Here is a 21,640-nt window from a genome sequence, read left to right as displayed (position 1 = left end):
TCAGTGATTTGCGGACTACAGTTTTGACCTTTGTCCGTTTTTAGTGGCAGACATCTTCTTTTTTTTGTCAAACCAGAAGCTAAACGCTAAACAAGACAATTCTAGACGACTAAAATGTCAAAATAAACTTTCGTGAAGTGAAAACTGTCATATATTCAAGATGAAAGTCAGTACTAGTGTGTGAACATGTACCTGAAATGTATAGCACACATTTTCTCCAGCTGGCTGCACTGTAGTTTCTGTATTTCCATATTATTAAAATGTTCACCAAAAATGTAGATGACGGCTTTAAGACTCTTTAAAGATGACCATGGACTCCCTCCACAGCACACAACTGTGTGTGTGTGTGTGTATGTGTGTGTGTGGTGTGCGATGAATGATTCAGCTCTCACAAATGGAGCATCGATGTACCTCGATTCTCCCCATTGCATTGTGGTCATCAAATAGGCAACTCCTCATGCATTCATTAATGTGACCGGCTAACAAAGAGAATGGTAATAGTAAATAATGCAGGGACTAAATCCAGCTCCCTCTACTGTGACTTGCACCACTCACATCAAAAGTTGGGGATGTGGCTGTTCTCTTCTTTTCTTTTTTGGTGACTTTAGACACTGCTGAGAGGTTGAAGCCTTTATTGCAACCAGCACTGTGAAATTTGGCTCAGAGAGAGAGAGAGAAGCTGTAGCTCAGTTTGAGTTTAAGGAATTGAGGTCATGGTGCAGTGTGATCTGTTGAAAGGCATATTTTGAATAGCCATATTTATTTTGGTCTTGACATTTATTTGACTGTTTCATTTTGCTGCAAACGCACCCTGATGGAGATTAATACAATGGTTGCAATAATTGCTGAGTTGACCTGATGCAGATGAAACGAGTTCTGGCTCGCTGTTTTAAGACATAAACGCTGTACAGACGACTTTACGGCTTGAAATCCCCTCATGTCGCCGCTCTCTCCATGTTCTCAGAAGCAACACTAACAGTGAGAGGGGGGGGGGGACTTTATCCGCATCTCGCTGTAACTAAGCCACGCGGGGGTTTGCTGGGCTGCTGTGTAGGATGTTAATGAAAATCAAGAGAATGCCATATTATCTGTCCCAGCAGCGACAGAGGCAATAATCTGTGCACGCTGTTCGTCAGACCACAGAGAATGTATCATCGTCAAACAGCTTAAGCCTGCTGCAGTTTATTGGTGACAAGAGTCGAGAAGGCCAAATCTCTTCACTTGGCTCCACTTTTTATAGACAGGGAGCAGTTTACAAAACAGATTATGTGCACTGTGATGTTGAAGCCATTACATTAGTGGCTCTGTTTAGGGCAGGATAATCTCATAATCAGCCAAACTGAAATTAAAATTCCCTTTTGCCAAGATGAAGAAGTCGATATATACTGTATAGATACAGAAAAGCTCAGTGTTTGTTTTGACTTATTTTGTCAAAATGTATGTTCTCTATACATATATATATCGACTTCTTCATCTTGGCAAAAGGGAATTTTAATTTCAGTTTCTTTGAGGAAAAAGAAAAATGATTACTAGAAGGGAGCTGGATATGTATTCATATGAAGCTTAAATACAAAACGAATAAGAAGCTACAAACACACCACACCACGGTTAGCACCACTAAGCGAAAGCCGACTGGTGTTCGGTTTGATGATGTTTTGTAGTCTCATTTAGCCACTTGTTAACAACTGCCTTTTTAAGACGCATAAAAGCATCAAAATGAATGAGAAGTGTTCAGAAACATATTTCATTTGGTAGAACAAAGCATTAAAATCTCACAGAGTGTAGCAAATACTATAAACACCCACCCGCAGGCCTGAACACAATAAGTTAAAAAGACAGTTGTATTCTCTGTTGTAGAATGTGCATAATAACCACAGTGTTGTCCTGTATACTTTATGTCCTTATACAAAACTTTCAAAGTTCAGTTCGACTTGAAAACAATAAAAAAAAAGTCTGTGCTGAAGTCTAAATCCCCGGAGGATAAAGATCACGGCCATAATAATGACTGCATAATTAATGTTGCTCTAAGAAAACAATTAGGCCACCATCAGGGAACATAACTGTCACAGAAAATTGCAATTTTTTTATTTATTACTCAGGATTTTATAGCCTCACAAAGCGACAATACACATCTCAAACTCGGCTATCACTATGGAACATTAACATTTATTTTTTTAAATGACTAATGACTGATTAAGTGCAGGAGCTGAAAACACAACCAACCCGTTTGGGACAAGTTTGAAATGTCCAAAACTCGTTAAAACTCATTTATAGTACAGGTGTTTAGGTGTTGTACATATTAACTGAGGCGTGACTCTGGAACGACATGGTCTGCTTTCAGTCCTCATGTGTATGAAGTAAGTCATTTAGGGGTTATTTGGCACAACCAGGAAGGTGATTCTTTCATTCAAAACTGTCAAACCTTTATTATACAGCCTGCTCAGGATAACATGTAAGCAAATAGCTGTTTAGTCTTGTTCTAAACGAGGAAAGGGAGGCTGCCTTTTGTAAGTGTAAAAGTTTAGTGGTGGACATTAAAAAAAAAAAAGATCTCCAATAACTTTAGAAAAAAAACTGTTTTACAATCATTAGCCGCACATTAACCGCCCAAGTATTCTATACCAAGTGTAATTAATCATCAAGCCTCTCATCCAAAGTCATTTGAAGTACTTAAAATGTAATTATTCAGTGATGAACATAACATTTCCAGAGACGGTGTGGAGATAAACCAAGGACACAACAAGGGTTTAGCCACCCCCGCCTCGAGAATATGCTGCTGTCAGATTCGGAGGGCTCATTTGTTTAATGTGATTTCATGAAAGTCATTGTTGCATTGAGAAAAAAAAAAAGGCCACACATGGACTGAGGGAAGGCGGAGAGGGTGCGGGCACGAGGGGGAAGTGAGAGGAGGAGGGCGCTCGTTAATGAAACTCAACCCTAATTGAATCAGATGGAACAAAAACCTACCGCGATGCCTTGTGATCGTCTTCATGTCGCTTTCACTTCACATTTAAATTGATTGTAAATGTAGGGCATTGCATCTGCTTTCAGAATAATTGAGTGTTTAGGCCTGATGCAGGGAGGAACTTGAACTGGACATACTTTTTTTTTTGTATGTGTCAAGTTTGAGATGATACCTCTCGGCACGTAAACACCGATTGCTCCAGGCCCGTTGGCCGTCTCATTCAAGCAGCTGGGAGCTATCAGGAAAACGATCCTCTGCTGCACGGACCCCCTGCTGACCATTTGATGCTGCTTTCAATATATCTTGAGTTTATTTCATTTTGCTCGCTGTCTCTCTCTCTGCGCTGGCTGGAAATGATCCGCTGCTAAACTAGACAAAAGTTAGAGTGAAAACTTTCAGAGGGACACGGTGCGGATCACTTTTTATCAGCTTCCCGTTCGCTGTTTAACGATCAACGCGGTGACCTTGACACCACGTTACCTCGCCACCAGCTGACACCCGCAAGGCCCGGTCGGCTGGGTTCGGTGTGGTGCAGTTCAACACTGGTTGCTGCTATCTAAGTGGAACAAATTTGCCAATTAAGCAAATCCGTTCCCTGTCCTCCCCAGGCAGTGGCTTATCAGGCTCATTTGAGTCCGTCCTGTCCCTGCGTTCTCATCAGCATGTGCATCTCTCTATCGCTTTACCCCGAAGGAGAGACTCCAGGACCGACGCAGAATGCAAATCGCACTCTGGGTTTATACTCTTCCTTCAGCGAACACTGAGTGAAGGAGGGGCAGAGCGAGATGGATAAATCAAAGCAAAAACATGGGACAGAAAAAAACCAACCGGAGTACAAGACGATTATTTTAATTTGCTGCAGCGTAAGAATTCCCTGAGATAAGGGACCCGGGAAATGAACCTTCATCACCAAAGAGACTGCATGTATTCTACGATCACAGAGAGACGAGAGGGACAAGAATGTGGTCAGTTACACTGAAGAAGACGGCAGCTGAGGCTGTTCCACCGGTCGACTTCCTCTTTGACGACACTTAGACAAATGCCTTTATAGTTTCACGATCATGCACATACATTAACTGAATTACCATACTTTAGAACAATTTTCAGGTACTTTACGAGTGTTTTTCGGTAGTTTATGTTGTCATTAGTTGCACTAAAGATACGACACTGAAGATATATTGATGCATATACTTTTAGTTTCGTTATGGGCTATTTAGAATGAGCTTTCCACATCTTTAGACAAATTGTTCTTCTAATTCAAAATTAGTATCTCTCCATAAACTTGAGTAATAATGTGATATAAGGCAGTCTAAAAAAGCCCCCATATTTCTGTTTTGGAGTGGTGGCAGCCAAAGCCCTTCATCCTTCTATAGATGCATAAATATTGGTAACAGGGACACACGAGTGCCACAAAGACGTAGCATCTCAAACACTTCAACAGTACTGCAGAGAGGGCGAGTGAGTGATCCTTGGCGAAGGGCAGGTCAATACCGCAGTCATCGATACTTCAACACACAAACACGGCTCACTTGTTATAGATACCAACTGAAAAGTATTGAATAGAAAGTTGTTGTCTTTTTAAGTGTGGTTGCGAGGTTTCTGGCAGACGGGCGACTTAAACACTGCATGTTTGTGCAACTGAACAGACTCTGGTGACACAAGAGTCCCAGAAGTCCACAGCGCAGCCGTCCTTTGTCACTCTGTTTCTGTAAACATTGCAGTAATCAGATGATTTCCCTTTACCCAGTTAGTCATTATATCCACATTACTGAAGACTAATATTAACCCAACAATACTGTTGCAATATTTGATATCAAGGTATTTGGTCAAAAATATACAGATTTTTGATTTTCTCCATATTGCCCTAGTTGCAATAATGGTAAGCAAGTGGCACAAATGGTGACGTAATGTTAAAAGAGAGATTGTCAATATAGTATCAGGGCCTGAGCCAAGGTTTACAGTGAGACACAAAACCGCACCAGAGGAAGCAGGCTTCTCACAGAGGCCACCTTTAGAGGAAGTACTAGCAGACAGACCATCTACCTACACACCTATGTTAAACATATATACTGTTTATATATGGTACCTGGAGAGTGCAGCTTTGGTAGTGTTTCTTTACCGTAGGGGAGGCGGACAACCCTACACCTACAATATCATCGAATACAACTCATCTGCAATAAAAATACCGTAAAGAAACTCATAAAGTTCAGTTTCTGTTGTCGGATATCTTATAATAACTGCACTAAAGTAATGCATTGATTGTACTGTATTAGTGTCCCTGTTATTTTGTCCACCACCATTAGCTTGCTCACTTATAACGGAAATGAGATCACACCAAAGACATCGCCTTTGTGGGTCATTGACACGTCTCTGCATTGCTTCAATAAACTGATTAATGATGCAAAATAGACCGTAGCCGGACATTTATCCAACTCGTCGTTTTTTACTTCCTCCATCGTGATAGAAAATGAGATTTGTCATTGAGAGATACGTTCATAATGTAATACAGTGGAGCACGTCTCTTAATTCCTCGCTGTAGGCGATGCATTTATTTTTACTCAGTGTTTCCTGAGGTGACATATTATCCACTAAATGTTGGAATATATTTAAATCACGCAACATAATGGTTAAATCTCGGTACCTGTCGAGAACAATTTTGACACTGCTCTATAAATATGCGTCTCATCTGAGTACGTGTAGGGAGAGAACAAAGGGCTGGGGGTTAATTCTCCATTCAGTGAATCCTCAGCGTATTTCTCAAACTGTTGTTTAAAGCCGCCTGGAGGAAAGTAGTTCGATAGTTTTGTGTTTTTTCCTGAAATAAATGAAAATGTATTTTCAAGTAATTTCAACATAATGTGCAAAGTAGAGATAGCAATTTGTGCTCGGTGCTTGTATTGGCACAACTGACCTTACGACACTAAACTTCCATAATTATATAAGTTCCTCTTATCAAGCGGTTGGTGGCCAATAGCTCCATCCCAGTTTAATTAGTGTGTCCTTTTTTCCCACGCACGCTATAATTGGAAATAGTTTGCATCTTATTCAGAGTGAAGATATGAAAATATAAGTAATATAAGAGTGGAGCTGCTGAGTCCTGCTTTTAGGGTCAGCCCTGTTTTTAAAAAGCCTTTACGTCGCCTCTCTGTGACACCAGAGATGCCTTTTAGGGAGTCTTTTTGAATACTGCGGACTATACGCAGACAGTGTATAACGTGACCCTGGTACAAAAAAAAAAAAAATAACAGAGCTCACCTCTGTCATCTTTTCGTGAAAGAGGCTGCAGCATTTGCAGAGAAGGTGATAAAGCACAAACCTCCCACTTGTCAAGGTTAATTCCCTACTTCCCAGATACTAGACAGGCCCGCAGTGAAATACAGAAGGCAGGAAGAACAACGGTGTACCACACTTTACTCTATATTTGTATAGATGGATAGATAGATGAATAGATAAGAGTATGTCTGTACTTGGAGAAAAATACAAGATTATAATGTGATTGCAGAAATAATTCTTTAAATTACCTAAAAGCATGATTTCATTTATGATTGAAATATAAATGTACTATTTTCCCACCATGACAGGTTGAAACAGACTGCTGAGTAGATTAATGGCGGCAGCTGTGCAGAATTTCGTACGGCATGGACGGCGACACAGAGGTTGATTCGACATTTAAGGTGTGAAATAGTGAAAGGCAAAGAACACAAAGGCCGGGGTTGATAGAATGACTGACGCAGCCCACCAGTGCGGTTGCTTTGTTCGTCTTGAAGGCTGTGGAGCCAAATGATGAAAAGAGTTAAATTAAAGGCGCATGATGAAAGACTTCTTCGGCCATCAAAAGGACAAAAAAACGTTTGTGACAACATGACTCGTGATTTATTGATTTCCCAGCTCAATTTTTTTCATCCAGGGTGTTTCAAAAGAGCAAAGCAATCTGTGAGTTTGTTGGCTGTTGTTGTATTCCCCCGGCAAATAGACACTCTCCACAAGCGCGCACACGCACGCAAAACACACGCACTGGAGTGCGACCCCATGCACGGCGCTCCCAGTGGGGCGGAGTTTTTAATCCTCAAATACACTGCCATAAATCAAACCCCACTCCCTCGCTCGTCTCTCTCAATGAAAAGCTCAAGCCGGTGGCACATTAATAGCAATTTACAGGACCAGTCATGCAAGCAGAGTAGTATCAACAGAGTGTCCTTTATTTCGTAATTCCTTATTACTTTCACTCACTACATGGACACTGAATTGGAGGAAAAGTAGAAGATGTGACCTACCTGCTGCGTGTGGATGTCATCCACGTTGTGCCTTTACGACAAACCTCTAACCTTACAATCGGAACTGTCTGAATAAATGTAGTGATAATCTATAGCAAAGAAATGTCACAGGGAATAATATTTCACACTACACATTCCATGGTATTGTCCTTGGAAAACCCCTAGAAAGGAGTATATTTAGCTTTAAGTAGTTTATAATCTCTCGCTTTCTTAAAATTGTGTATTTAATTGAATGTATGCTACTGAATAGAGCCCTCCCATTCTCTGTAAACAGCCTAAAGTCTCGGATAAATGGTTGAAATAGTTATTGTAATGTAACAGTTTGGACGTATTATAGTTAAAAGTAGCGATTAACAGTTTGGGTGTAGTTACGAATAAACAGTTGAAATGGCTTAAAGTCACAGATACGCATTTTCAATCAAATTCAATCCACTTTCAATTCATTTTATACGTACAGCCCAAAATCATTTGCTTCAGTGGGCTTTACAATCTGTGCAGCATGCAGCATCATCTGTCCTTGGACCCTCACATTGGAAAAGGAACGACTCCCCATCTCCAGGTTTTAGGGCTCATTCCTGTAGCATTCGATGTGCTTATGTGCTCCTGTATGCTTTATTTCATGCCATCAATCAGGGACTGCAGATGGAGAAATAGCCTGTATGGCTAAGTCTGAAACATTTACACGATGGCTCATGTTAATTAATGTGCATTGTCCCCTCCTAAATAAAAGAGACATTAAACATATTCACTAAAATGCACACGTAAACATGAACTGGTACTGTGGGAGATCTAAAGAAGTTATATTCAGTGTTAAGGAATGACGCACTTTCCTCAGATGGTGTCTGTGATGATGATGGGAAGAGAGCAGCTCAAAGCTACACACACTCACCTCTGCATGTATCAGCAAGTCATTATAACCTTACACTGTAATAAAACAAATGTATTCTGTTAGACCACGGAAACGTTTTAGCACTGATCACATCATCTGTCACATCTTCAAATATCTTTATGTCAAATACTGTTTTCAGGTGGAATGGCTGAAAAATGAAGAACCTCTAAACTCTGAAGGCGATTCGAGAGGCGACCACAATCTGATCGTCTCCGAAGCCCGACTCTCTGATTCCGGAAACTATACCTGCGTTGCCAGCAACATCGTGGCCAAGAGACGCAGCGCCACCGCCACTGTCATGGTCTACGGTAAGACGTGATGTTGAAGATTTGATTCTGTCTCAGCCAAATACGCACGATGGCTTTCTTTAGGGTTTGCAGTACAGGTGATAAAAACAATGTCAAACAGGTGTCTTGTCACTATCCAAATATCGATTTTTCCTCCAGAAGGAGGCTGTCAATTTGGCACCTCTGAATTCCCCAAAGTCATTAATATCAAAATCACCGCTCAACCACAGCGAGCAGTCTTTTTTTCCACGCGGGTCTAATGAGCAGCTAATGGGCAAGTGATCTCTCATGTGTAAAAACACGAAGACACGGGGACAATATTTACAGTCATTTTGTTTTACAAGAAGTGCAGACACTGTTTCCAGCCGGTTTTAAAGCCCCGCAGAGAGCTCTGCAGAGACAAAAGGAGAATAAGTGAAATTATAATGTCATAATAGTGTCCCTTTATTTCACACCGGAGGAATACCTCGTTAATTGGAGTGTTTCTGTGCTCATTTCGCTGACCTGTCATCCGGTTATTTTTATTTTTTGCAGGGAGACATTTAGCTGCTGTAGGAATTCATCTAATTCTTTCTGACACCCCGTTGTTGAGTCCCATCAATCATTTCCTTAACGCTAATGAAGTCTAGACAGGCTTGTCTACTCCCAATAGCCTCTGACAGATGTACAATGGTGGAATACGAGCATTTCTTCCCGTCATCCCGCATTATTTTAGGCAACAAATCAAAGGAAAAAGTAGACAGAAGGGACGACACCATTGATCATCTCTGTAAAGACACCTCAGGTTTTTTTTCCCGGATGAGTCGTTCATTGTCACTTTTGAGTGAAGCCCTGTGATGCAGAAAATACAACACAGAATGTGTGCCAGTTTTCATTATGGTAGAATCTGCTCATCCCTTTCCTTTCATCCTTCGGCACAAACAGTGAACGGTGGCTGGTCGTCGTGGACGGACTGGTCTCCCTGTAACGTGCGCTGCGGTCGCGGTCTGCAGAAACGCTCTCGCACCTGCACAAATCCAGCTCCTCTCAATGGGGGAGCCTTCTGTGAGGGCATGTCTGTACAGAAGAGCACCTGCAACACACTGTGTCCAGGTGAGCACAAGGACGTGGTCTTCATGCTGTTAGTGTTTGTGCAGGCGCCTCAGGAATAGTGCGGCATTTTTGGGAAAATATTGATAATTATCACTCTTATATCTGCTCGTAGCTATAGCCAGCAGCCGCTTAGCTTAGCTTAGCATACTGACTGGAAACAGGGGTAAACAGCTAGCATGGCTCCGTCCAAAGGTAACAAAATCTACTGACCAGCACTAAAGTTCACACATTAAAATGTTACATCTTGTTTGATACATTGCACTGATTCTGTCTTTCTTGTCGAGTCTTTGCACTATAACTTACAGCGATATTGCACATATACATGTTTTTTTTGTGTATATACGTATACATATAGTGTACATGTATTGGCCATGTAGTAGTACACATTTACTAGGAATTTAACTCTCTCATTGTACATAAAGTACACAGAAATAGAGATACAGCTTAAAAACAAGGACTGACAACAAAGCTGATCGACACTAAACATAAACATTAATGTGCATAGATGTATGTTATTATGTACATACCTGTAGGTAAAAGAAGATAAATAAATATATATAAACAATGCAATAAGGAGCAACAATATACAATGTCTAAAATTCTAAATGTTTCTATAAATTATCAACAATAATACAGTACTGCAATGGTGCAAACGCTGGAATAAATATTGAATGACTGTTTTTATTTCTTCATTTATTGCTGCTTTATTCTACTTATTGCCAATTTTATTGATTTCCAATTTAGAACATTTTACTTTTTTAATATACTTTCTGTTCGTGGAGCTGGCTACACTGCAGCTTATTGCGCAATCCTGTATTGTAATTTAAGAGCAACCTTGAAACCTAGAATCCTATTTGTTTCATTTGTACAGAAACATTTCTTGTAGTTTTACAGGGAGTTCTGTGCCGGAACTATCGATCTGAGGAACGCAGTCACTTTCTGGAATTTTGTCATCAACATTTCTGAGCTTGACCAAAGAAAACATCGGCGCACAAACCCCCATAAAACCCCAATGTGTTGAATTTAGACCTCGGCCGTCGTGCAGAGTTGAGATGTAACATGTTCAAAGCTGAGCTTTAGATCTGCTCGTAGTTAATCGTCTGCTGGCTCGAGCTTCATAACTCTTGACAAGTAAGCAAATAAATGTATTCTTAAAGACTGTTTGGCAGCCAACTCTAGGAATGTCAGCATGTCCTTGAATGCATCAGTGTGGAGACGTATCTCTCTGCCCCACTCATGCACAACCCAACAAGTATACAGTAAATGTAACAAAACGTCGAGGCATCTAAATGGTGTCTGTGGCTGATTACTCAGGAGCGTTTAATGCCTCTCTAAGTTGATTTTAATACCTGCAATTAACAGAGAACAATGTTGTTCTTGAAGCTAGGAAATCAGTCTAAAAGCTTGAGGGACACTTTGCAGTTAGTGGACGTCTCCTTTCAACCGGCTACATTTCACCTGGAATGCATTGCACGTCTCCGCGGCTGATAATGACAGTTGTTTGTATCTGAAATCTAATGCAGTGGACCTTTTTAAAAAGAACAAATCAGCAAATGAAGAGGAAATGTTACGGGAAATGGAGAGAAGCAAACAAACAGCAGAAGCTTAGGAAGTGAGAGAAAGAGCAGAGCAGCAGTTCCAGTTATCAAAACTTCCGTGTAATCTCCTCTGCCCGACTGTTTTTTTCGAGACAAGCCTAAATTTATGATTTCAACCACAGCATCAGCATAAAGGGAAATGCTCATCAGGTTTAAGAAGAAAAAAAGAAAGTTATCAGTGGAAGCCATGTGCACTCCTCCAAACATTATCTCCTGCCCCCTTCTGAAGGATTCATCTGAGTTTGAACATAAACAGGGTGCATTTGCGCTTAGATTAGCAGGAAGAAGGAAACCTTGAGAGTGTTTGGAGGTGGAAAGGAGGCTTGATGGAGTGTGGCATAAGCAGAGTGTCTTTGTGCTCCAAGTCAGCGAGGCGGCTCAACATTTCTGGCACCCCGAGGTGGAAAAATGTTTTTGTGAAGTTAGTAGTGCAGCTGTTACCTTGAAAGTGTCTTCCCATAAAGTTAGAGAACTATTAAATGCATCAACTCTTTGCTCATGGATCTCACTCACTAATTTGTGCGTAGAAATGTTTTTACCTTTTCGCCCAAATCTTGTTGCCACCTCCGTGCACATGTCCGTGAATCAGAATCCTTCTGGATTCTAAATACAAGGTGTAACATGGAGAACGCTGTGACATTGTTGTGGGTAAAAAGGCACAATCATTTTCACGGTTGAACATTGGTTACATTTGCACGATCTCATGGCACTAGAGATCGGTGGCAGTAGTCGGTCATTATAGGCCAGGGAGAGGCAACTTTAGGCACATGTGCCACCAATAACACACCAGCACGAGAGCTTCTCTTGGAAATGTTGAAGTACCCTCTCATCGGCATGCCACATTACCTCTTTCCCAGAGCCCGTCCCAGATTTCTCTCCCCACACGCATTCTGCACACTCCTCTGCCTCTGATTGGCTTCTACTTGTTGCCTTCTTCACAGAATGATGTCAACTCAGATGTGGATGGCAGCTTTCTGGCATTGTGCTTTCATATATATTACAACGTCCTGATTGTGGGAGGAAAAATATACCTTTTTTTTTTTTTTTTATGTTGCTGTGCACGTTGCTTTTATGGATGGAATGAATGTACAGATCGTGATATGGTGTCATAGTTAAACTTCATGTGAACCTTGTTGATGCACACAGATTAACGGCACTTAAAAGGTTGCCGACAGTAAAAACAATGAGAACCAAAACTGTGACATTTCAACGTGTACATTCTCAGATACTCCATTGTAAACGAGGGGTGTGACACTCTTCAACTTTACAGTTGGATACTTTAATTCTTCTCAATAAATGAGGATGAAACCTCCCTAATTTCAAAGTTATTTAATACATTTAGGCAATGCATTAGTATATCAATGGATCAAGATATTGTCTATTGCATCCTTAGTTTTAATGAATGTAGTTTTAATATGCCAGGCATTTATTTAATATGTGTGTTTACATTTTCTAGGACAGTAGGCCCCTCATCATTTGTGCGTATGCATGCTCTGAGGAATTTCTACATATATTGTTTGTGAATGATGCTCAGTGTTTGAATCTCATATCAGTGCTTCACCGCTGTATCTTCTTTATTCTTCTGTTCTTTGCCCGTGTGTTTGTTCACACGTTGACAAGATCACAGCGTACTCCGACTGTCCTTTATGCACTTCAAATCTTTGTATGTGCAACCTTATGTTCTTCATGTGCATCCTCGTGTTCTCAAACATCTGCGTCTGATCCCCTCAGTGGACGGCGGCTGGGGAGAGTGGAGCGAGTGGTCGGTGTGCAGCTCAGACTGCGAGAGGCAGCGCAGCAGAGAGTGTACGGCTCCGGAGCCCAAACACGGAGGACGGCTGTGCGACGGGGTGGCGCTGGCTACGGACAACTGCACCGGCGGCCTCTGCACACAGAGTGGGTGACACCGGCAACTATCTCCCTCCGCTTGCTTAGCGATCAGAAAGAAAAACAAAAAGTTCAGCATCATTAATGTTCAGGCACTGTGTCATTATAGATTTACTGCTCATAACTTTTGGCAGTGTGGGCTAGATCATGATCGTCATTATAATCATGCTCATTACCAGCACCCTCATCCATCTTCATATTCGATCCACTCCACATACGTAACACGCCGTGCACAGGCATGGATGCATGCACAAGTAGTAATTAAATCAACGAAGACTAGCGTTCAAAATGGTCAAAGAGAAACTCTCAAATTCTGATGTTTCTCTGTCTTTGCAGATCGAAAGTTGCTCCATGATGCTAAGCCACAGGGTGAGTTCCTCCTCGGCGTCCATTACTTACTGTTATGTTGTTTTAACGATATCACTGTCTGCAACCACGGCCTGGAAGAATAATTTAGTTTATGAAAATGACCGGATAATACTTGATATTGATTGGCTGGAAGATGTTCATTGTTTTCATATTCAGCAACATCATCCTCCTTATAAATTACGTAATACCTGGGCCGCTTCTTTCAGCCGTCATCGTCCAATATTAGCGGGAGTTGTAAAGTAACACGAAGTCCATGTTTGTGTGGCAGCACAGTGTTGTTATTGAGGACCCTCACACACTAATACTGTGGCAGGAAGTGAGAGCAATGTGTCTGAATGGTGCTTTAACCGAGCCCAAACGGGGCACATTGCCACGAAATAGGAAACAATACTTATATTTTGATGTGTGGAAAGCAGCCGGGGAATAACAAGGATAAATCACTCTGACAGGTGTGCTTATGAAAACCAACACTCTCCGCATGACTCATTGTGAATTATCCCGCACTTAGAATAGAGGCAAGAGTCATTTCAGATACAGATGTTCTGACGGACAAGTGATAGACAAGATGTATGAATAATAAGTGGGAAATACAATATAGCATATATGTTGTGATTTTGTGTGTCACGTAGAGTACAGATGTCTGATCGAAGCAATGTTGAGTGAGTGTTTTCTCCACCCGTGGCGACCATTTTCACTCCATTTACAATAACATCTTGTGTGTTGGATCATATCACTTGAAGCTGTAGCGTGTGACTTTTACGAAAATAACTTTTGTCACTATATCCTGACAGCACTACATGAGACACATCATCAGTATAAGAATCAGGTTCCTCTGCCTCCCCTTAGGGCCCCTCGTGGCATTCTCGAGATTCCACCGCGCCCGAAGGAAAACAACCAATCGGATCCGAGCCGTGTCTGACGCCGCTGTCAATCACTGCTCGTGAATTCTGATCAATCTGTCAAACTAGGCGGCGCTGATCAAATATGAATCAAGATTCTGTTGCTGCATTGCCTATTCCTCCACTCAAATGTTTTCAGAAACATATTCTATCTGCAAAATGTTAACAAACAGTCCAAGCACCGGCCATTACTGCCGCGTACTTTGCACCTACAAAGCCACATGCACATTTCGTCCTGACTTGTCCTTTAACTCAGTTACGTATATTTGTTTGTCAGAAACGGGGAAAAGAATGCAACCGCGCTGCCAAAACTTCCCAAGCCCCCAATTAACCTGCTACTGTAGCAGTTAATGCCGCTTTGCATATTTTGTCAATTCCTCCTCATTTGAGCTTCAGGCTACTTAGAGGATTTCTCAGCATGTCCTATTTTCAGCGCAGATCTCATTATCTTTCAAGAACATGCTAGCAGCCTCCTTTATTTCCCGCTCGTTCTTTCTCTTCGAGGAGCCGGACGCCGCTGCACTGGTGGGACAGTAATCATTGCCGATGAGCTAATTTAATGAATTGGTTTTGTCACAGTATCCCAGTGGAACACAGAGCGCCTCCAACACCATGAGCCAAGCAGTGTTTGAAATGACAGTCAGGTGCTGGGTTGATTATAATCGCCTTCCTTCCGAGGTTCCTCATTAGTGGCTTTAACGCTACACGATGGAACAATGAAGCTGTGCATCAGGAAGCAAGGCAGGCGAGGAAAAGGTGCTGAAGTAGTTTTCAACCAGGGTAGACTTGCCTCCTGGAAAAGACTCTCGTATCTTCAACTCAGCTGATGTTCCTCAGCAACACAGATTTTCAGTTTATTCTGGGAGGAAATGTCTCCCTGCTTTCCTAATTACACACAGTTACACACTTAGAGAGCAAAACGTCTCAAAAATCTGCTTCTCTCTCTCTCTTTCTCTCTCTCTTTCTCTCTCTCTTTCTCTCTCTCTTACTTTTCCAAGGTGTGGAGAGCAGCAGTGACGTGGCCTTGTACTCGGGCCTTGCTGCGGGGGTGGTGACAGTGGTGCTGCTGATCATCGCTGTCACTCTCTACCGAAGGAGCCAGAGTGAGTACGGTGTCGACGTCATCGACTCCTCGGCCCTCACCGGGGGCTTCCAGTCCTTCAGCTTCAAGACCTCTCGTCAAGGTGAGCCACTGAGTGTCTTGCAGATCCAATTTACACCCAAAGTTGTGCCTTGCAATGCTAAATCCCTCGGCGCACATTGCTTCCGACCGTAGGTAGCGGGAGGGGGGGGGGCGCCGATGAAGAGAGAGGGGAAAACGATGGAAAGCCGGCACCAGTGATGTTTGGCAGCACACATATCGGTCCGGCTTGCTTGATTTATGGTTGTGTTGTTTCAGCACAATGCTGCAGACAGAATTAAGTAAGTAGGTTTTAATTAAGTGGAGATGTTCTAATTATATATTTCAACGGTAAAGGTAAATAAGAAAACGTCTAGTTTAAAGGAGCAGTGTGTGGGATTTAGACAAACAGTACCTCGCCGCCACTCGGCCTCGGCATCCAGACAGCTCGCTGTGTTTGCCTTTGTGTTTTGGCACGATTGTATGAAGCGTATTACACAATGACTTCCAGCCCAGTGCCTCTATAACGATACATCGACGCGTGTTTTTGAGTTTTTATGAAGTTGGTTTGACGACGCTTTGAAGCACTGGTTGTATCAATACAGCAGTGTTCGTTGCAGACACACCTGGTGGAGATCTGCACCCTCCTAAGTGCACCTTTCATATTATATTCTGCAAATAAATCCTGCTTAATCCTACACACCGTTCCTTTAAGAAGTGGACACATTTGTTTTGAAAGTAACGGCAACTGTTGATTTCCTTATCAAAGGACTCATTTTACTGCCAGTGTCACTTTACTTTACTATGTACTGTTTTTACTTTTACTAAAACCAAACTGGGCTTCAAAGAAAACAGAGGAAAAGAGTGAGATTTCCTGTGCGGTAAAGAACTCCCATTAAATATTGCATCATTATCAAACAAGACTTTTCTCGATTCTTTTCCCATCTTTTCCATCCACCCTCCGTTATTTAAACCACCGCTAACATAATGATGCAATATTTAATGGAGGTTCCTCGATGCTTCCTGTAATAATTCCCCACTAATAATCTGATAGAGGTTGCAACGTATCCTGAGGAGGACATCTTTGATATTTCACTGCATACATTCCGAATATGCAGCATATTAAGTTGTGTAGATAATTAGCTGGTGCCATGTTGGCTGATTTGATTTATTCATTAGCATATGCACGCTGTTTGACTCGTGCATAATCGCACTCGGCACACCCCCGTAAATTAGAGAGGAGAGTTGATACGTTTCAATACAAACACTTTACGGCTCGCTTGCATGTTATCACCTGTCACTCCTGCTGTTGTATGATAGCTGCAGGTATTTAATAAGGCCTGACAGCTGTGGATGATGACTTTGGTTAAGTTATTTTGCTCAGCACAAACTCCGTGTTTTAATTTGCATTGAAAAAAAAATGTTTTTATCTTTATTAGAAAAATAAAATAGCTCAACATACATGAAAGGAGTGTATGTGATTTTGAAGAGCCTCTTCACCATCTAAAGTTAAAAAGGGATTCTTTGCACTTGACTTTGCAACAAGAGGTTGTTAAAGAGCAGTTAAAAACAGGTACTGAAATCGCTCTCCACCACCTAATTTGCATAAATATAAGCCCAGCTGCGGCGCTACATCCACCTTGACACAAGTGGGTTCATTTGGATTCTGGAAATGACCAAACAGGCTCAAGCACAAAAAAAACGGTCCTGCATCCAATAAAAATGGCAAAACTTTAACTTTAAAACAGTTTGATGAAAGATAACAGTCCGCCGTTCCTCTTTAAGAGCACGCAGCTCTTTCAGCAGCGCAGCAATCCAAATGAAAGTAGCCACATCTGTCCAGATACACACATGAACCTCTGCATCTAACCCGTTAGCAGCGGAGCAACTTGGGGTTAAACGGGGATTGAATCGCCAACCATCTAGTTAAATGACACCATTCCACGGACCGCCCCATTTGGATTGCATTCGCCATGAAAATGCAGCATTAAGTGTCTTTGCTTAAGTTATTCATTTCTTTATCCATCTACCTTTTTTGTGTATTGACTGTGTTATTAATATGTCAGTCTGGTGATCGAAGTCAAGAATATGAGGACGTGGTTGATTTGATCTTCATAAAACAACAAAATGAAAAGTGGCTTTCTGTCTGCAATCACGCTATTCTAATTAGTGTGATGATTCAAAGGACCTTGAAAATCCGTTGAAATTGAAATTATGTCTGCAGTTTCCCCTGGTGTTACAGTGAGATGGCATTATAATATAAATGAAGTGTCAGTCTCCTCCAAACGTAAGAACTACGCACGAATGCAGAAGCAGAAGGGAGACCAGGTCTCATTGTTCAGCTTGTCTCCAGATGAAAAGAAATATACAGCAAACGCCCACACTTTAACACGCGGAGACCAGGAGATACAAGATGTGGTTCTGCTCCTATACTGTAAATGTGCTCACATATTAATGACATTTCATGTAATGTAAAATACCAAACATGCATGCAAGCCATACCGTCTTTTGTTTATTTGCATTCATTTGTATATATATGCATGAATTATGCATACATTTCCTTGTAAGTTGAGATAACTACATCAATTATTAAAATGCTTTATGGCCCAAAATGACTGGATTTAATTTTTATGTTTGTTTACTTGAGCCTTCTGGAGATTCTTACTGTGTGTGCTGTAGTGCAGTAAATGTTCCATAGCATACAGTATGCTGCTGAATCTATGAAGCACAACGTGCATTTATTGCTTTATTTCAAACATCAGTATACCTAAAGCAACAAACGTTCCCTGGAAACGCAGGGTAATAAGCACACTTTGGGCTCTAAACCATTTTAAAAATGTAACTCTTATCTATTATTACTCTGACCTTCTGGTACCATAACTTCAGCAAAATATTAAACAAGAGATGTATCATCGGGGTATTGAGTCAGTTTGTGGCATTATTGGTTGTTTTTGGCATTTTCTTGCATACAACAAAACTTCAATTACTTATTCATGATTCAAAATTAAAAATGTAATTTACTAGTGTTTGATTTTTTTGTTTTTATTGTTGTTTCACCCGGCTCCCGAATGCAGCATTTGTGGCCCCGTGTTTCCAGAAGCTCCGGAGCGTGGTGTGTTTTTGCCCAACAGATTGAGGCATATTTTTACAAGGCTGGCATTATGGGTCGCCACAGCCACAGCTCTCAGCAGGGCATAATAAAGTTCGCTTTGATAACACAGCAGGAGCCGGGGAAAGCTTTAATCTCGGTCCCTGTTCTGCTTGATGGAGGGGGCAAAAAAATCAGCCGAAGCCCCATAAAAATCCAACACGCCCCCTCCCCCTCCTCTATGCTGCAGCCTGCTTCAGTACACACCGCTACAGAAGTTACACAGCGATTTCATTTCACCGCTCTCTCGCAATAACGTCCTCGATCATGAGTCACTCCGACAGCAGCTCACCCAATTCCCAACAAAATAAATCGGCAATGAGCGTTTCTCTGCTCATTAAGAGAATCCACGCTGTTTACTTAACCGAGTATATATTCCGTCGTCATTTCAGGCTCGCTGAAACAGCTGTCAACAAGTCATTCATCACCAACGTATTTCACCTTACAATAAACAGATTCATCTTATCTATAATAGCTTGTCTTTGTTTCTCTCTGTGTTTCCTAATTGATCAACGAGGTACAGTGATTTTATATCAGTACAATGTTCATTTTCTTTACTTAAAATTGAGTTTAACCGGTATTTATTCACGACAAATTGTCCCATTGAGATTTATTTGTTTATCTCTTTTCTAAGGGAGTCCTGGCCTAGACGGCAGCACAAAATGCGGTGGTTACACTTGTCTCTTCAATGCGACTTTTGTCATCCGATCACGCCAGGACGCATTAACTGCCAAGTCCGTACGCGCCAAGATCGGATCTCGCTTGCATTGGGATCCGATCAGCCAGACCACGTGCTGAGGTGGTTTTTATGACTACAAAATATATTCATCCGGCAGGGCGCCGCAAGCGGAACAGAGTTCCCATCTGGCGCATCCGATCACAAAAGTCGCATTGAAAAGACAAATGTAACCAGGGCCAATGTTTCACACATTATAGCACAACTAAGAGACTACATTTTCAAAGAAAGATGAACATGCATACAAACAAATGGCCACAGCATGTGACTGATTCAGTGATGCAGTGCACTGGGTGTAGCATAGCAACACTCTCACCTCCGCCTGCACCCCCTGGGGTTGGAAATGTACTGTAAATGTAAAGAAAACTGTAACTATTCATATAATAAACTCTTAATGAATCTGTAATAAAATTCAGTGGTGATATTTCCGACAGACCCCGGGTGTTGATATGTGCAGTTGTCATAATTGAGACATTGGCAAGATAAGGTGTTTCCGACACCTGTTTCCAAGGTGTTGATGTTATCGCCAAAGTCACAGGTGGATGAAAACGAAGTGCCGTGACAAATGTAGTTGGTTGCAAACTGCAGCGTCGACGCTATAAGTCGTAAAATCCTTCTCACGGCACCTTTGAAGATGTGTAATTATTGACGGTAAATGCGTTTTTTCTTTTGTGTGTTTTTCAGCGAACCCCCTGCTTATTAATTCATCCATGCAGCCCGATCTGACAGTGTCGCGTACCTACACCAGCCCCATGTGCTTTCAGGACTCCATTGACAAGGAGCTGATGGCCGAGCGCTCCCTCCTCGACCCGTTGCCTGATCTCAAAGCCAAAGGTCAGAAAATAGAAGTGTTTTGAAAGCGTGTGGTGCTCAACTACTTTTGGAAAGGCAAGAATTGCAGAGCAGTATAGAGTTCTGCTGTTGCAGTCAGAAGGATAATCCATCTTGCTTTGAACCTGCTTCGAGGCAATCTCTAAGACAGCCGCCATACAAAGAGAAATGGTCATCCCCTTGAAGGGCATCGCGAATTGACCATTCGTTAAGCCGCGTCCTCCTCAGTTTACTGTTGCAACGCCTGTCAAGCTTTCCGTTCTTGCACGGCACATCGAGTTTACAGTGATACAGATTTGCCGCTCTAAACGGGTCCTTGACAGAGACAAAGGTACACAATAAGCAGCCTTCTCGTCTCTGGCAGCCATCTGTTCTGCTTGCTGAAATATCAACTGTAAAAGAAAGGAAAAGTTTAGAAAAGTCAAAAATTTCAATGCAACAAACTTTAATCGAATTTTGAGTTTAACTTAATTCCTCAAGTTTTGGCTTTGAGTTCATCCAGCTTAGAGTATTTACTCCAGTTAAAGTCACTCCATTCTTTGAACTTAATGGATGTTTGTGCTGTATGCACTTAGTGTTTTCAGAAAGTTATTGACTTTCATTTCCCTTTTGATCAAACTAAGTTAGAGAGAAGACCGTTTAACTCCTCTGAGTTGACGTTATATAATTGGTCTAATATTTTTGATCTGAGTTTGTATAACTGCAACAAAGTCCCTGTTATGTCCTTGTGTCTCTAGGGGTGGCAGAAAGGGCAGAGTACCACGTCATGTCCCACCCGCAGACATTTCCAAGGGGCCTGGCTCCAGACTACAGAGGGGTTGCAGTCGGGACGACGCTGGGCCGAAGAGGCAAAAACCTCTTCACTCCACAAGTCTCTCTGACTCCCAGCAGGCCTCTCCACAGAGCAACCGCGGTGTTTGGTCACGCTGGAGGCAAACTGGTGGTACCGAACACAGGTGAGCCCACTGTGGGCAAATCTTAATTCGTTACGTTCCTCTGTGTGCGAACTGAAATTCATTCGACGTAAAACTAGAAATCACAGAGAAGCTGAAATCTATAACTTACCACATTTCGAAACTAGAGCAAAGCTGATACAGGGAATGTTATATTCAATTTCCATGCTATTTGACCTTGTCAGCATTGGCCTGCAGCGAATATGTGGAAATGTCTTTGATCGGCCAAGTAACATGAACATGAATATACTCTTTACTGAAGTGATGAAGTAAGAAACCGACCTCTGCGTCCTGACAAACCCTTCAACATTTCTCAGCGTATGGAAGGTTTTTCTCGCCCTAGTAAATCCCAAATTGTTTGGGTTTCAATGGATGAATTCATTTGAAAAGCATTTTCGGCTTTAGCATTTTAAAGAACACACTGTACGCTATGAAGATAATGTTAACGAGCGCATGTGATGTAAGCCCGTGATGCTCCGTCTACCACATTATTCGGGCCGCTCTTTTTCGTGGCCTACATTCATCATCCTGTCCCCCGAGGGCCTTTAAACTGCAGTGTAGATTGGCAGTAATTGTTTATCATACAGTACAA

At 41.8% G+C, this 21,640-nt stretch overlaps 1 protein-coding gene across 4 annotated transcripts in view; it reads left to right on the top strand.

Annotated features, from left to right (window-relative positions):
- unc5da (unc-5 netrin receptor Da) overlaps nt 1-21,640 on the top strand; it is a 149,314-nt gene that overhangs the window by 109,030 nt on the left and 18,644 nt on the right. For all 4 annotated transcript variants that reach the window (XM_031860061.1, XM_031860062.1, XM_031860063.1 and 1 more), the window contains 7 exons: nt 8,268-8,436; nt 9,340-9,507; nt 12,837-13,001; nt 13,329-13,361; nt 15,259-15,444; nt 19,949-20,098; nt 20,833-21,051. In XM_031860061.1, coding sequence (XP_031715921.1) covers nt 8,268-8,436; nt 9,340-9,507; nt 12,837-13,001; nt 13,329-13,361; nt 15,259-15,444; nt 19,949-20,098; nt 20,833-21,051 — 1,090 coding nt within the window. The remainder of the gene's footprint in view (nt 1-8,267; nt 8,437-9,339; nt 9,508-12,836; nt 13,002-13,328; nt 13,362-15,258; nt 15,445-19,948; nt 20,099-20,832; nt 21,052-21,640) is intronic.

The sequence above is a fragment of the Anarrhichthys ocellatus genome, unplaced genomic scaffold, assembly GCF_004355925.1.
Source record: "Anarrhichthys ocellatus isolate YVR2014 unplaced genomic scaffold, GSC_Weel_1.0 scaffold23, whole genome shotgun sequence".
NCBI classification, from domain to species: Eukaryota; Metazoa; Chordata; class Actinopteri; order Perciformes; family Anarhichadidae; genus Anarrhichthys; species Anarrhichthys ocellatus.
Note: the sequence above shows the minus strand (reverse complement) of the source record. Positions and strands in the feature narration are given on the sequence as shown.